The 17,532-nt window shown below is 48.5% G+C and overlaps 1 protein-coding gene across 1 annotated transcript in view; it reads left to right on the forward strand.

Moving 5' to 3' along the window:
* Nucleotides 1–10,879, forward strand: part of DMGDH (dimethylglycine dehydrogenase) — a 122,910-nt gene extending 112,031 nt beyond the window's left edge. Inside the window, exons 15-16 of the mRNA XM_063963544.1 lie at nt 4,927–5,061; nt 10,536–10,879. Coding sequence (XP_063819614.1) covers nt 4,927–5,061; nt 10,536–10,745 — 345 coding nt within the window. The 3' untranslated portion in view covers nt 10,746–10,879. The remainder of the gene's footprint in view (nt 1–4,926; nt 5,062–10,535) is intronic.
* Nucleotides 10,880–17,532: the final 6,653 nt, after the last annotated feature.

Raw genomic sequence — 17,532 nt, forward strand, 5'->3', positions numbered from 1 at the left:
TCGCAGGTTCCTGAAGTCTGCTTTACCAACGTCTCCCTCCGACAGGGAGGCAGTATTGGAAACAATTCACAAGCTGTATTCCCAGCAGGTGATAATCAAAGTACCCCTCCTACAACAAGGAAAGGGGTATTATTCCACACTATATTGTGGTACTGAAGCCAGACGGCTCGGTGAGACCTATTCTAAATCTGAAATATTTGAACACTTACATACAAAGGTTCAAATTAAGATGGAGTCACTCAGAGCAGTGATAGCGAACCAGGAAGAAGGGGACTATATGGTGTCCCTGGACATCAAGGATGCTTACCTCCATGTCCCAATTTGCCCTTCTCACCAAGGGTACCTCAGGTTCGTGGTACAAAACTGTCACTATCAGTTTCAGACGCTGCCGTTTGGATTGTCCACGGCACCCCGGGTCTTTACCAAGGTAATGGCCGAAATGATGATTCTTCTTCAAAGAAAAGGCGTCTTAATTATCCCTTACTTGGACGATCTCCTGATAAGGGTAAGGTCCAGAGAACAGTTGGAGGTTGGAGTAGCACTATCTCAAGTAGTTCTACGACAGCACGGGTGGATTCTAAATATTCCAAAATCGCAGCTGTCTCCGACGACACGTCTGCTGTTCCTAGGGATGATTCTGGACACAGTCCAGAAAAAGGTGTTTCTCCCGGAGGAGAAAGCCAGGGAGTTATCCGAGCTAGTCAGGAACCTCCTAAAACCAGGAAAAGTGTCAGTGCATCATTGCACAAGGGTCCTGGGAAAAATGGTGGCTTCTTACGAAGCGATTCCATTCGGCAGATTTCACGCAAGAACTTTTCAGTGGGATCTGCTGGAAAAATGGTCCGGATCGCATCTTCAGATGCATCAGCGGATAACCCTGTCTCCAAGGACAAGGGTGTCTCTTCTGTGGTGGCTGCAGAGTGCTCATCTACTAAAGGGCCACAGATTCGGCATTCAGGACTGGGTCCTGGTGACCACGGATGCCAGCCTGAACGGCTGGGGAGCAGTCACACAAGGAAAAAATTTCCAGGGAGTGTGATCAAGTCTGGAGACTTCTCTCCACATAAATATACTGGAGCTAAGAGCAATTTACAATGCTCTAAGCTTAGCAAGACCTCTGCTTCAAGGTCAGCCGGTATTGATCCAGTGGGACAACATCACGGCAGTCGCCCACGTAAACAGACTGGGCGGCACAAGAAGCAGGAGGGCAATGGCAGAAACTGCAAGGATTCTTCGCTGGGTGGAAAATCATGTGTTAGCACTGTCAGCAGTGTTCATTCCGGGAGTGGACAACTGGGAAGCAGACTTCCTCAGCACGACCTCCACCCGGGAGAGTGGGGACTTCATCGGGAAGTCTTCCACATGATTGTGAACCGTTGGGAAAGACCAAAGGTGGACATGATGGCGTCCCGCCTGAACAAAAAACTGGACAGGTATTGCGCCAGGTCAAGAGACCCTCAGGCAATAGCTGTGGACGTTCTGGTAACACCGTGGGTGTACCAGTCGGTGTATGTGTTCCCTCCTCTGCTTCTCATACCTAAGGTATTGAGAATTATAAGACGTAGAGGAGTAAGAACTATACTCGTGGCTCCGGATTGGCCAAGAAGGACTTGGTACCCGGAACTTCAAGAGATGCTCACAGAGGACTCATGGCCTCTGCCGCTAAGAAGGGACTTGCTTCAGCAAGTACCATGTCTGTTCCAAGACTTACCGCGGCTGCGTTTGACAGCATGGCGGTTGAACGCCGGATCCTAAGGGAAAAAGGCATTCCGGAAGAGGTCATTCCTACCCTGGTCAAAGCCAGGAAGGAGGTGACCGCACAACATTATCACCACATGTGGCAAAAATATGTTGCGTGGTGTGAGGCCAGGAAGGCCCCACGAAGAAATTTCAACTCGGTCGATTCCTGCATTTCCTGCAAACAGAAGTGTCTATGGGCCTCAAATTGGGGTCCATTAAGGTTCAAATTTCGGCCCTATCGATTTTCTTCCAGAAAGAATTGGCTTCAGTTCCTGAAGTCCAGAAGTTTGTCAAGGGAGTACTGCATATACAACCCCCTTTTGTGCCTCCAGTGGCACTGTGGGATCTCAACGTAGTTCTGGGATTCCTCAAATCACATTGGTTTAAACCGCTCAAATCTGTGGATTTGAAATATTTCACATGGAAAGTGACCATGATGTTGGCCCTGGCCTCGGCCAGGCGAGTGTCAGAATTGGCGGCTTTGTCTCACAAAAGCCCATATCTGATTGTCCATTCGGACAGGGCAGAGCTGCGGACTCGTCCCCAGTTTCTCCCTAAGGTGGTGTCAGCGTTTCACCTGAACCAGCTTATTGTGGTACCTGCGGCTACTAGGGACTTGGAGGACTCCAAGTGGCTAGATGTTGTCAGGGCCCTGAAAATATAGGTTTCCAGGACGGCTGGAGTCAGGAAAACTGACTTGCTGTTATCCTGTATGCACCCAACAAACTGGGTGCTCTTGCTTCTAAGCAGACGATTGCTAGTTGGATGTGTAGTACAATTCAGCTTGCACATTCTGTGGCAGGCCTGCCACAGCCAAAATATGTAAATGCCCATTCCACAAGGAAGGTGGGCTCATCTTGGGCGGCTGCCCGAGGGGTCTCGGCTTTACAACTTTGCCGAGCTGCTACTTGGTCAGGGGCACACCCTGGCTGAGGAGGACCTGGAGTTCTCTCACTCGGTGCTGCAGAGTCATCCGCACTCTCCCGCCCGTTTGGGAGCTTTGGTATAATCCCCATGGTCCTGACGGAGTCCCCAGCATCCACTTAGGACGTCAGAGAAAATAAGAATTTACTTACCGATAATTCTATTTCTCGTAGTCCGTAGTGGATGCTGGGCGCCCATCCCAAGTGCGGATTGTCTGCAATACTTGTACATAGTTATTGTTACAAAAATTGGGTTATTATTGTTGTGAGCCATCTTTTCAGAGGCTCCGCTGTTATCATGCTGTTAACTGGGTTCAGATCACAGGTTGTACAGTGTGATTGGTGTGGCTGGTATGAGTCTTACCCGGGATTCAAAATCCTTCCTTATTGTGTACGCTCGTCCGGGCACAGTATCCTAACTGAGGCTTGGAGGAGGGTCATAGGGGGAGGAGCCAGTGCACACCACCTGATCCTAAAGCTTTTACTTTTGTGCCCTGTCTCCTGCGGAGCCGCTAATCCCCATGGTCCTGACGGAGTCCCCAGCATCCACTACGGACTACGAGAAATAGAATTATCGGTAAGTAAATTCTTATTTTTTCACTCGGTGTGCATTAGGGAACACAGTTTTTTTCCTACACAGAATTACCCCTCCCTTTTAGCACCTGAGTGACATTACAATCTGATTGAGCAGCTTTCCATTTTGTGTATTGTATGCGGAGCAGCACAGAACTTGTATTGGGGAAAAAGTGGCAGATGCTACATTGTAGCACTGCGTATACAGATTCAGAGTCTCTGTTGCACACAGATTTACAAGTGTCACATATCATATTAATCAGCACAGTCTCTTGGTGTGTCCTAATTGCATCTCTGTGCAACTAAGATGCATTTTCGCCAAAAAAGACTCCCGACGCTCGCAGAGTGTCATGGTACCTGGTGCGAGAAGAGGGGCTGTTTGGCTCGACAGCAATGATGTATGAGGACACACCTGTACCGACGGATTTTGACACTAGATTTGAAGCCCAAGGATTCCATCTCAAAGCTCTCACTTGCCCTTTTTTTTAAATCATGATTATTATATTATAAAGCACTTTGTGTTTTTATGTGGGACTTAGATTTACAAATTAGGAGTAATGTGTAAATCACGCAGTTAATATAGAATTTATGCAAACACAGTGATAGCTGCTTAATCAGTGTGGCAGCACATATCAGGTGCATGAAAGGGAGGGGTCACAAAAAAAAAAAAAAAGGGTGATGCTTTTTCACCCCTAGTATCCCCCTGCACACTAAATAGTACTTGCAACAATATTTGAAAACTATATGGCAATAGAAATTCAGATATTTGTTGCATATATTTGCAAATACATAGTAAGCTGCCGAGCCCCTTCACGACTTCTCTGATTATTGGCAGTCCCTACACTGCATAATAAGTGCCCACTTAGGGCCATGTCATTGTCTATTGTAAGGCTCCATGATAAAGGTCCATACAGAAATACAACTATATATACAAATATATAATTCATGCTATTTTTGTATGAAGTTGTTGAATTTAATTTGTGGGGGAAATGTAATAAAGCACGGAGAGAGATAAAGTACCAACCAATAAGTGCCTGTCATTTTTCAACCACAGCCTGTAACCAACCACTTTATCTCTCTCCAAGGTTTGAGACATGTACCCCTGTACATGTTAAATAATATAATCCCCCCCTCCCCCCTTCCAACACATTACACTTCTTACAGAATGAATGCAGCACCTTACAGAAGTATGCACACCCTTTTAAACTTTTTACTTTTTTTTTCGGTTAATCTTTTGCAAAGAACTATAGATGCTATCACCCACCGTTTACTGCAACGCTAGCTCTGTAAAGTATCTGGCATTTTGCTGACTTAGGGTCTGATTTAGCATGGGTTGTAGTTGTGCGAAAAATCCACAAACTGTCCAGACACGCCTGCGTTGTCCGGAACTGAGCCCCCCAAAATGGTGCGTCGAAGCCCCGTCACCACCCCCCACGACAGGACTTATCTGCAATCGCAGTTTAAGTCCTCGCACATGCACACAGCGCCGTGCACACATGCGCAGAAGTCATAGCAATTTTAGCACTTCAGCGTACACTGCTGAATCAGGGCCTTAGAGTGAACATTCCTCCTTTTTATTTATTTTTATCTTCTGAAGGTAAATATATGCATTTATGTAAATGTCTAACCACACACGTGTGCCGCTCAGCCACAGTAGTCATTTACCATCATCTGTTTCATGTGATTTCAGCCAGCTGACTTTATTGGCAAGCAGGCTTTGTACCAAATAAAGGAGAAGGGACTGCAGCGGAAGCTTGTGTATCTCACCTTGGAAACGGATACTGTGGATCCTGAGGGGAATGAAAGCATCTGGCACAGTGGGAAGGTGAGAACTATTTAATCATAAAAAGTGGTTTGCAAATCTCCTTGTACTGTACTTCATAGAAACCTGAGTTGTGAATAGGATGTAGGCTTTACAGGATGTGACTGTCATATAACACAGTTGCAAAAGTATGGGTTTGGTATATCTTGTTGACATTCCTCATGACAACCTGGTTGTAAAGTTAACATGCTTGGCATATTGACATTGAATTCACTTCAGTATTCATCATGTCAACACTGATAAAATGTTGACATGATTAGAATGTTAACCAAATGTTCCTGATGATGTAGCAGAGAATTTTCCTGGTTTGGCGGCTCCAGCGTGTATCTGCCTGGTTCTGTGGTGACTTTTGGCTGCTCCTGTGTATCTCTAACCAGAGACGTCACTCAAGTAAGGTGACACCAGGTGCGCACAATGGAGCCCCCTGTTGTGGCGTTGTGGAATGCCCATGTTTTCATAACTGCGGTGGGCTTGTCCAGCATTCCCGGACATGCTGGGTTGCCCCCAAAGACTCTGACTGCAATGCTGGACCCTCCTCAGTGACAAGATATGGGCAGTGCAGATAAGTGCAGCACCCGGCTCCCTGTCATTGCGGAGGTGCCGGGTATATTGGTGTCACCCCCTGAGGGTGAAATCCGACTGCGGTACGCACCCCCATAGTGATGCCTCTGTCTCTAACCCCTAACTCTCCTCTCCCGAAGCCTAACCCTAGCCCTCCCCTTAGTACTTACAAAACCTGCCCTCCTGTAGCCTAACCCTCCCTCTCCTGCAGCCTAATCCTAACCTCCCTCTCCTGCAGCCTAACCCTTAAAGTACCTCCCTCTCCTGCAGCCTAACCCTTAAAGTACCTCCCTCTCCTGCAGCCTAACCCTTAAAGTACCTCCCTCTCCTGCAGCCTAACCCTTAAAGTACCTCCCTCTCCTGCAGCCTAACCATTGTGAATGTGTTGACATTCTGCAAATGTTTCTTGGCAAGATTTTGGCAATGTCAACATTGAAAATATCAACATATTGACTGTATCCCCTAATATATGGAATTATACAAATAAACAAATCTTAAAATCCAATAAGCAGACAGCAGGTAATAAGGAGACAGCAGGTAATTCAAATAAACACACATTCTAATACGTAAAGTGATCCTGGGCTCTGCACACAACGAGATCTAAGTAGTACCTCATGCTGCAGCAATGTCACTACAGATGTGTCCACATACACCTATCCTCAAATAGCACCATATACAGATGGAGCCTCAGTTATCTTTGCTGTTTCTCCGCCTAAACAGAGGTTTAGTCGCACCTAGGCGATAGGTTAGGTTGCTGACTTTATGCACGGACAGGCGCGTTGAGGCACGACTGCATACTCAGCATGCAATATACATCTCCATTACTGGGTGGCTAATGCTCCACTAATCCAGTACTTTAGAGCGATAGCAGCGGAATGATCTACAATTTCTGCCAAATGGTCAGTGATGACTGTAATGTTAATGTACTGTATGCTGTACACACAGACCAATGGTCAGACGGAGAGAGTCAATAAAAAAAGTTTATACAGACACAAACGGACGTGTTAAAACACTTATCCATTGCCGTGTTATTGCATGTGAGCGTCCAAGTCCCGTAGACAAAGCAATAGATTAAAAATTTAAATAGTGTATACAGACGCAACTAATGTGTTAAAGCAATAATCTAGTTCATTGATGTTAAAGTATGTACAGTATACTGTATGTTTTGAACAATATGAGCGTCCAAGTCCTGTAATGGCATAAACAAATGGGAAGGGATCACTGCTTACAGTACATTTACACATGAGCTTGTGTCTCTTCCATGAAGCGTCGTGGGCAAGCGGTGAAGTCTTCTGCATCCCATGCTTAGAGTCCCGAGTTCGATTCCCAAAGTGCGAGTGCATGTTTATTTTTTCTGATACTTTTTTTTTTTAAATCTATTGTAATATACCTTCACATTCAATAGAAGTGTGCACACAGGTTTTACATAAATCAGGGTAAATCTGCAGGAGCGTCTCATTCCGCTATCTAAAATACACAGCGGCAATGAGGTCCCATAGACATAGCAATAAATATAATTTGTGTATCCTGATGCAACTATCTGTTCGAGCAACACAGTACTGTAGTTAATCGACGTTAGAGAATCTGTGTTGTACTGTATGAGAAGAGATCACTGCTACCATTTACACAAGAGCTTGTGTCTCTATCAAAGCGACTGCAGTTCTCTATCTAATCTTCATTTACATTCAGTACTGTGTTGTACTGTACATTTATTGTAACCTGACCTCCCTGTCTGTCTGTGAAATGAGCAGGCTCCCGGGGGGAAGGGGGAAGTTGGATGGGGGTGGGGGAAGGTGGTGGCTAAATACTGTGTTCTGCAATGTGAGCGTCGAAGTCCCATAATGGCATAAACAAACACTAATGGGAAGGGATCACTGCTTACAGTACATTTACACATGAGCTTGTGTATCTTCCATGAAGCGTTGTGGGCTAATGTCTACAGGACTTGGCCACTCACATACTGTACTGTATCCCTAACTTCAATGGACCATACTGTATCTTAAACTCGTTGTTTTGCATCTGTATACACTATATTTATTAATTGCTCATACTACGGGACCTCGTTGCCGCTGTGTATTTTAGCTAGGGTATTGAGACGCTCCTTCAGCAGTGCCCTGATTCTTGCGAAACCTACTATATGCCGTCGCTGGCTCCATAGCTGAGGGCTTCCCGAGGCAAGAGGTCACGGGCGGCAGCCATTTTGTCAACTTGCTATGCGATTGAGTCTGGTGTATCTTAATGTGCATTGAGCTCACCTATCCCTATCTACCCTGTGTATTTTAGCTAGGGTATCGAGACGCTCCTTCAGCATTGCCATGTAACTTGCAAAACCGACGCCATTGCTCGCTCCATAGCTGAAGGCTTCCAAGAGCCGCAGGGTCACGGGCAGCAGCCATTTTGTCAACTTGCTATGAGATCAAGTCTGGTGTATCGTAATGTGCATAGAGCCTGCTTATCCCTATTACTAGGGTATTAAGACGTTCCTTCAGCATTGGCCAGATTTTTGAAAAACCAATGTCGTCGCTCGCTCTAAAGCTGAGGGCTTCCAAGAGGCGCAGGGTCATGGGTGGTAGCCATGTCAATCGAGTCTGGCCTGCTACAGTATTGTATGTGTACTGTACGGTGCATAAAGCTCGCTTATCCTCATAGCTGCTGTGTATTTTAGATACGCTCCTGCAGCTTTGCCCTGCTTTATGTTAAACTTGTGTGCACACTTCTATTGAATGTGAAGGTGTATTACAATAGATACAAAAAGAAAAAAATTAATACAGTGTCAGGAAAAAATTAACATGCATTCACACTTTGGGAATCGAACCCGGGACTCTAAGCATGGGAAGCTGCACACTTCACCACTCGGACACGTTGACAGATACATAATCCCATTGGTTTTGATTATGCCGTAATGGCTACAGGATTTGGACGCTCACATACTGTATCCCTAACATCAATAGACCATACACGTCTGTATACACTACTACTATTTTAATTTGTTGATTTGTCTGCGGGACTTGGACGCACACATATCTCTAACGTCAATAGACTATACTGTGGCTTTATCACTGTTAGTTTGCATCTGTATATACTGTACTATGTGTCTGTATATACTGTACTAAATACAGTACTATATACTGTATTTGACATACTGTAGCACACTGTAGCGGAATTAGATGCACCAGTAAAGTAGTTCTTACTCTTTTTAGTTCAGTATTGTATTTTAATGGAGGCCACACGCATGCGCAATGGTGATTTTAAAAAGCGCCATCTGGTGGATGATCGCAGGTTTTACACTCAAGGGTAACGCCAAACGCTCTTTGCGCATCCCTACCACTAGGCAAGCCTCCTTGCGCCCAGGCACGCTGCGTATGCCAGATTGCGAGTAACGCCTCAGCCAGCAAAGATAATGGAGGCTCCATCTATATTCCCGTTAGGCGTGCCACAGACATTGCATCTTAGCGTCACATCAATTTTCATGAAATAAGTATCTTATTTGCATCACTAATGCAGCAAAAGTACAATGCAGGTCTCTGGACACGAGCTTGCACTGCACGTAGCTGCTGTGTGTGGATTCGTCACTAATCTGGGTAACATGGCAAAAGTCAGAGGACAGATTATGAGTGACCCAAGCCATGCCTCGCACCACGTATCATTGTGCTTAATCTGCGACTATATACCAACAACTTTGCAACAAAAATACTAATCCTAGGTACCCAAGGCACTATAATAATTTCTGAGCACAGATTCGATGTGGATAAGACCCAAAATTCAGAGAACGTACAGAAGTATAGGAATCGCTACCGATGTGGTGGCATCTGAGTTGCGCCAGGTGTCACGCACCATATGGTGCAAAAAGTGTAGGTGTATGAGGACACATGTACGTCCTGGTGAGCATTCAGCAGGCCGCTCTTTGGGAACTAGTGACATCACACTGTGCCTCACTTTGCAGCGATATCACTATGTCCTGGTAACATGCTGTTGTACAGATTCTTCGTGTACATGGGCAGAGTCTCACATTAGCACACTAGTAGGCAGGCTGCCACGGCCATATGGAAAAATGACCACAGTTGTGTCTGACTCAGAATCTGAGCCGTAATGTAGAAATTATTTGGAGTTGTAGTTCTCGATATGGGAAGAACTTTCACAAAAACAAAACATTCAATATGCAACTTCTCAATGATCTCCTGAGTAAACATAAATGTTGTAATGCTCAAAGTAAGATAAGATTAGGCAATATAGTTCCCCTTCCCCCCCTTTTTTTTAGGGGGGGAGGTCATGGTGGACACACACTCACACTCTCTCTCTCGGGTAGGTGTATGAAGCAGTGTAGAAGTGAGACAGTGGAGAAGTTGCCCCAGCAACCAATCTGCATTGAGGCAACATCTATCAAGTGCATTCTATCAAATTATAAGTAGCAGCTGATTGGCTGCCATGGGCAACTTCTCCACTCTTTTCACTGCTTCATAGTTTCCCCATTACACCCTTGTGATGCTAGACATGATATCCACCACATGATTTAGGCAGTGGTCCGGGAGCTCGGCTCACAGGCCGGGCAGTAAATCTGAACCATGAGTGTTTAAGATGGGTGTAGTATGGTATGCCGGCGGCCGGACTCCTGGCAACCAGCATACTGGTGCCGGGAGCCCGACAGCTGGCATACCGACAGCGTGGCGAGCGCAAATGAGCCCCTTGCGGGCTCGCCACGCTGCGGGCACAGTGCTATTTTATTCTCCCTCCAGGGGGGTTGTGGACCCCCATGAGGGAGAATATGTGTCGGAATGCCGGGTGTCGGGATTCCGGCGCCGGTATACTGTGCGCCGGGATCCCGACATTCGGCAACCTGAATACCACCTGTTTAAGTTGGGATTAACTAAACAGATACACAGTATTTACTGTAACCGGTGCTCTTCTTTCTTCCTCAGGTTGTGGGAAACACCACATCTGGGACTTACAGTTACTGCACCAACCAGAGCCTGGCGTTTGCCTATGTGCCTATAAAGCTCAGTGCCGCAGGACAGAAACTGGAGGTGGAACTTCTCGGCAAGCATTACCCAGCCACTGTAGTAAAAGAGCCCCTTGTGTTCACCGAACCAACCAGAAACCGCATGCAGCAGAAGGGAGGCAGGGAATAAATGTGACTACACACTGTGATCATGGGCTCGGGCACCTTCCTGAACTCTGACCTAAATACTGCTTGTTCCTAGTATTAAGTATGAACATGAACAGAAAGTATGTATTTTTAATAAATGACTGCAGTCCGTCCACATCCATGATTCATGCCTGCATAGTGTTAAGGGGCTTTGCAGCTTTCAGTGGTATAGACCATTTTCTCTTAACCTAGTACCCCCATGGGTTTGCCTTCCTTGGAACTCCTGCCGTTGGGATGATAATGCTGACCCTCAACTAGCTTCCAATGTGAATGTCAGCTGGAGAGACAAGTGCTGGAGAATGTGTATAGAACCGTATAACTGCGGATGTTGTATTGGTTATATCTTGCATAGATTTACCATAAATTTATTTATTAACAGTTTCTTATATAGCGCAGCGTATTCCGTTTCACTTTACAATTAGAACATATAGTAGAAGTCTAAATGGTAATAACTGGATTAATGCAGTGCAACTATGGATTGTGCCTAACAAAAGCAACCTGCCTGTTATTTACATGTAAAGGAATTTTCCGTCATTATTTTTGTGTGTATATAAGAAAAGTGCAAAAAGAATTTATAAGAACTTTCAAGTGAATTTGAGCGCTTCTCTGACAATCTTTGCATATATATATATATATATATCTCCTATATAATAGCCCAGATCTGTGACTTTGTGACTCATTTGCTAACGCTGGGCGGAGTCACAACACTGGGCGGAGTTAGTCAAATGAGTCACATATCTGGGCAAATCTATAGGAGACTAGGAGCAGAAGCAGATAGTATGGGCATGGCACAGGCAGGGGTGCATACCTCCCAGTTTTCTTCAGGCAGAAGGAGGGATACACGTGCAGCGAAAAGGGGGCGTGGACAACGAAAGGGGGCGTGGCTTCACGGGAGGGCCCCCCGTTTTCGTCAGTGAGGGGGCATGCCCAGCGCTCTGTGAGCTGCTGGCATGCCTCCAGGGGCGGATTATGAGTCCGGGGGGCCCAGGGCACTTGAGACAAGGGAGCCCTATCTCATTGCTGTGCCTGCTATGGGGTTGGGGGCGTGGCCTAATCGTGGGACGCATGGGCACGCCCCCTTATGCAAATTCCGGGGGGGGTTAATCCGTACCCCTGATGCCACCTCTCCCTCTGTCTCCAGTAAATAGACGCTGTGTGCATGCGCACAGCGTCTATTCACCGCTGCTCTGCTAAGCAGAACAGCGAGTACAGGAGCTTTCCAACTGCCCCCCCCCCCCCACCAGACACTGCGACCCGCGGGTGGGACAGCGGGCCTGGGACAGCGGGACAGACCCCAAAAAATGGGACTGTCCCGCGAAAATCGGGACAGTTGGGAGGTATGGGGGTGTGTGAGGGAGTATGCCGTACAGACAGACGGGCACCGGCTCACTGTGTGCTTGACCCCCCACATCAGCATACTCAGCAGGGTCTTTCTGGCGCGGAGGAGCGTCACTTTCTAGCACATTCCACGCTTCTTAGCTGCAGTTTTGTGGGGCACCTGCCGCTGTGCAGGTTCCGTACTGCCTCTGTTATCTCCAGCCCCGGCAACCCCACCGCTAGCTGCAGCGCTGCCGCCTGCAGTGTGGTGCGCCCAGCTCCTTCACACACTTTAGCCAGCGGGTAGCGCTGCAGAAGTCCGAGCTGCTTGCAGGCTCCGACCCCCTCCTCCCTCCAGCCGCAGCGTCTCCTGGGAGCTAACCAGTCACTCCCAGTCTCCCCTTACCACAGTGCCCTGCAGCCGCGAGGTCTGCGCCGCATGCATGCTATGACTCCCTCCTCCCTCCAGTCGCAGTGTCTCCTGGGGGCTAACCAGTCACTCCCAGTCTCCCCTTACCACAGTGCCCGGCAGCTGCGCGAGGTCTGCGGTGTGTGACTGAGGAGGGGGAGGAGGGATGCTGACGGGCAGAGGAAGCAGGACTCCAGCCTGAGAGAGTCAGCCATGCCAAGTCTCCACCAGCAGCAGATCCCAACAGGTTGGAGTGGAAGAGCAGCAGCCAGCAGCAGTGACTCCGGTAAGACACATCTGTCTGTCACCACTGTTTTGTCCCCAATACCAATCTCTCCCGTGCCCTGTGTTCTGTCATGTCCCTGTCACCCTTATCCTGGCCCTTTCACCCTTATGCTGGCCCTGTTACCCCTATCCTGGCCCTGTCAACCCTGTGCTTGCCCTGTCAACCCTATACTGGCCCTGTCACCCCTGTCCTAGTCCTGCCGCCCCTACCCTGGCCCTGTCACCCCTATCCTGTCCAAGTCATTTCTGTCCTGGCCCCGTCGCCCCTGTCCTGGCCCCGTCGCCCCTGTCCTGGCCCCGTCACCCCTGTCCTGGCCCTGTTACTGCATACCCTTCAACTACCTTATTGGCAGGTACAGTACCTTCAGCGCCTCCAGACCCCTCCCCAATGCCTCCGCACCTTCCCCTCCACCACATGCGGCACTCCACCCCTCCCCCGCACGCTGTGCCTCCAGACCCCCTACACCACCCGCAGCTCCCAGTCCTCCGCCCCTCCACCACCCACAGCACCTCCAGACCCCCTCCACCATCCACCCCCCATATATGTCTCCCCCCACACCTGCCCCCCTCCACCCGCAGCATCTGCAGACACCCCCCTCCATCCGCGCCCCCCCCCCCTCACCCACCCCTCCCCCACCCATGGCACCCCCGCACCTGCAGCGCCTCCGGACCCCCGTCCCCATCCGCCGCACCACCCGTACCTGCCCCTCCCCTACCCACGGCGCCTCCGGACCCCCTACCTCACCTCCGGCACCCCTGCCCCTTCCCATCCCACAGCATCTACGGAACCCTTCACCCATCTGCAACATCCCTGCACCTGCCCCTCTCCCACCCGTGGCACCCCTGCCCCTCCCCCACCTACAGTTCCTCCGTACCCCTCCCCCATCTGCAGCCCCCACTCCTCTGCCCCTCCCCCACCCGCAGCACCTCCCGACCCTTCCCCATCAGGGCCCCCCCCGATTCCGCCCGCCCTCCACCCGCAGCATCTACAGACACCCTCCCCCATCCGCAGTCCCCCCCGCACCCGCTACATTCTGTACATCGTGCCCTGCATGTGCTGATCACGCCGTCGCAAGGGGCTGCGCCTCCTTCACCATCGCACGCCCTTTCATTGTGCAATATTTAACCACTAACAAAGGAATGCAGGTAATACTCCATATAATACAAATATTGAACCCCAGAAAGGCATGCAAGGGTTAAGGGGGCGTAGCCCCTTGCGACGGTGTGAAGAACGCCCGTAGGGCGCAATGAAGCACCTAGTATATATATATATATATATATATATATATATATATAATATAAAAAAATTTACACACCAGATACATGTGAAACGGTTATAATTCTGTACTAGAAGTAGTGGCGTCACAACGAGGGTGCGGGCCATACCCAGGTGTCATCAACCAAGGGGTGACATCAGTGACAGAAACCGGCTGCTACACTGTGACATCACGTGCAGCACCCGGCTTCTGTCACTGTGTAGGAGCAGGCTCTGCACTCACACTGGTCTCCAGTAGCAGCTCACATCTCTGGGACCCCTAGAGTGATGAAACAGGGGTTCAGTCTGGAAGGCCATGCCCCTACACATGTGGCCACCCCCTTACCCGCAAAGCAAAGACAAGGGAGAGACAGCGAATGTGCTAGGACAGTGAGGAAAGGCTTAGGAGAAGAACTGATAGGCTTTGAGAACATGGTTGAAGCTTTGCAGAGTGGTGGAGTCTGATCTGGAGAGGTAGTGAGATCCAATGAATAGAAAGTAAGACGAGTGATATCCTGGAGGTGGGATTGGGAAGAGATTATCAATTGGTAAAAGAGGTAGTGTGCAGATATATATGAGGGGAGGATTGGGAGAGGGCTTTTAGGTGAAAGTGAGTAGTCTGAAATGGACTTTGTAGGGGAAGGAGGCTTCAGTGGTAGATGCAGAGAGTGTAGAGTGAAAGCGGAGCAACAGCAATAAAGATGGACTGCACAGGGGAGAGAAGTGAGTCAGGAAGGCCAGATACGATGATGTTACATTAGTCCAGTTGAGAACTGACCAGTGAGTGGATGAGGGTTATCGTTGCCTCCATGGCTAAAATATCTAATTTTAGAGATTACAAAGGTGGAAGCGACAAGACTGGGAGTGGGCCTGAATGTGGGGTTTGAAGGAGAAGGCAGAGTCTAGGGTAATACCTAGATAGTGTGGGACAGAAGAGATAATATCAACAGATAGTGAAAAGGAGGGAATAGAGGACTCTGGGGTGAGGGTGGGGGGTCTCAAATCATTCTTAGAAATATTTCATTTAACAAAGATACGGGACATTGCAGAGGAAATGGCAGAAAGTTAGCTGGAAACATGAACGAGAAGAGGGGAGGAGAGGTTGATCTTTGTATCATCAGCGTTGAGATGATACTCGAAACCAAAAGAGCGTATCCGCTCTAAGGATTTTAATACCTACCGGTTAATCCTTTTCTCCTAGTCCGTAGAGGATGCTGGGGTCCACTTCATTACCATGGGGTATAGACTGTTCCACAGGAGCCACAGGGGTACTTTAAGACTTTTCAAGGGTGTGAACTGGCTCCTCCTTCTTTGCCCCTTCTCCAGACCTCCGTTATAGGAACTGTGCCCAGGGAGATGGACATTTCGAGGAAAGGATTTACTTTTATACTAATGGTGAGATTCATACCAGCTCACACCTCAACCATGCCGCACAACATGGCATTCAACATGACACGCCGACAGGCATGAACCATTTACAGCAACATGCTGAAAACAAATGAAACACAACTTGTGTAACTATAGAGAACAAACTGCAGGTAAAGTACGCACTGGGTCGGGTGCCCAGCATCCTTTACGGACTAGGAGAAAAGGATTTACCGTGGGGTCCACTTCAGTATCATGGGGTTATACCAAAGCTCCAGTACAGGCTGGAGAGTGCGGATGACCCTGCAGCACCGATTGACCAAACTTGAGGTCCTCATCGGCCAAAGTGTCAAACTTATAACATTTAGCAAATGTGTTTGACCCTGACCAAGTAGCTGCTCGGCAAAGTTGTAAAGCCGAGGCGCCCCGGGGAGCCGCCCAGGATGAGCCCACTTTCCTAGTAGAATGGGCCTTCACCGACTTCAGTACCGGCAAGCCTGCCGTAGAATGATCGTGCTGAATTGTCCCTCTGATCCAGCGTGCAATAGTCTGCTTAGAAGCAGGACACCCAATCTTGCTGGGAGCATACAGGACAAACAGAGCTTGTTTTCCGTAACCGAGCTGTTCTTGCGACATAAATCTTCAAAGCTCTAACCACATCTAGAGACTGTGACTCAGTGAAAGTGTCAGTAGCTACTGGCACCACAATAGGTTGGTTTATGTGGAAGGACGAAACCACCTTTGGAAGAAATTGTTGACGAGTTCTTAACCCTGCCCAATCTTCATGGAAGATCAGGTAAGGGCTATTGTGAGACAAGGCCCCCAACTCAGACACCCGCCTTGCGGATGCCAAGGCCAAAAGCATCACCACTTTCCAAGTGAGAACTTTCAATTCTACCTCCTGCAGAGGTTCAAACCAATCTGATTGAAGGAACTGCAACACCACATTAAGGTCACATGGTGCCACTGGAGGCACAAATGGAAGCTGGATGTGCAGAACCCTCTTTCACGAACGTCTGAACCTCTGGAAAAGAGGACAATTGTTTTTGAAAGAAAACTGATAAGGCCGAAATCTGGACCTTGACTGACCCCAATCTAAGGCCCGCATCCACACCAGTCTGCAGAACATGGAGAAAAACGTCCCAACAAACTCTTCCGTAGGAGCCTTCTTGGATTCACACCAAGACACATATTTTCTCCAAATACGGTGGAATGTTTAGACGTTACTCCTTTCCTGGCCTGAATAAGAGTGGGGATGACTTCCTTGGGAATACCCTTTCGGGCTAGGATCCGACGCTTAACAGCCATGCCGTCAAACGTAGCCGTGGTAAGTCTTGATACACACACGGCCCCTGCTGTAGTAGGTCCTCTCGAGGAGGAAGAGGCCGAGGATCTTTTATGAGCAACTCCTGAGGATCTGGATACCAAGCCCTCCTTGGCCAGTCTGGGGCAATGAAGATTGCTCGAACTCTTGTTCTTATTATTTTGAGAACTTTTGGAATCAGTGGAAGTGGAGGGAAAACATATACCGACCGAAACACCCACTGGGTCACCAGTGCATCCACTGCTATTGCTTGAGGGTCTCTCGACCTGGAACCAATTTCTCTGAAGCTTCTTGTTTAGACGAGATGCCATCATGTCTACTTGAGGAACTCCCCAAAGACTTGTCACCTCTGCGAAGACTTCTTGGTGGACGCCCCACTCTCCTGGATGGAGACCGTGCCTGCTGAGGAAGTCTGCTTCCCAGTTGTCCACTTCCGGAATGAAAATTGCTGACAGAGCTCTTGCATGTCTTTCTGCCCAGAGGAGAATTCTTGTCACCTCTGCCATTGCCGCTCTGCTTTTCGTTCCGCCTTGCCGGTTTATGTACGCGACTGCTGTTACATTGTCCAACTGGATGTGCACGGAATGATCTTGAAGAAGATGTACTGCTTGTGGAAGGCCGTTGTAAATGGCTCTCAATTCCAGAACGTTTATGTGAAGGCAGGCTTCCTGACTTGACTATTTTCCTTGGAAGCTTTCCCCCTGTGTGACAGCTCCTCAGCCTCGGAGACTTGCATCCGTGGTTATTAGGACCCAGTCGTGAATACCAAACCTGCGTCCCTCTAGTAGGTGAGAACTGTGTAGCCATCACAGGAG

This window comes from Pseudophryne corroboree, chromosome 1 (genome assembly GCF_028390025.1).
Source record: "Pseudophryne corroboree isolate aPseCor3 chromosome 1, aPseCor3.hap2, whole genome shotgun sequence".
In the NCBI taxonomy this organism is placed as follows: Eukaryota; Metazoa; Chordata; class Amphibia; order Anura; family Myobatrachidae; genus Pseudophryne; species Pseudophryne corroboree.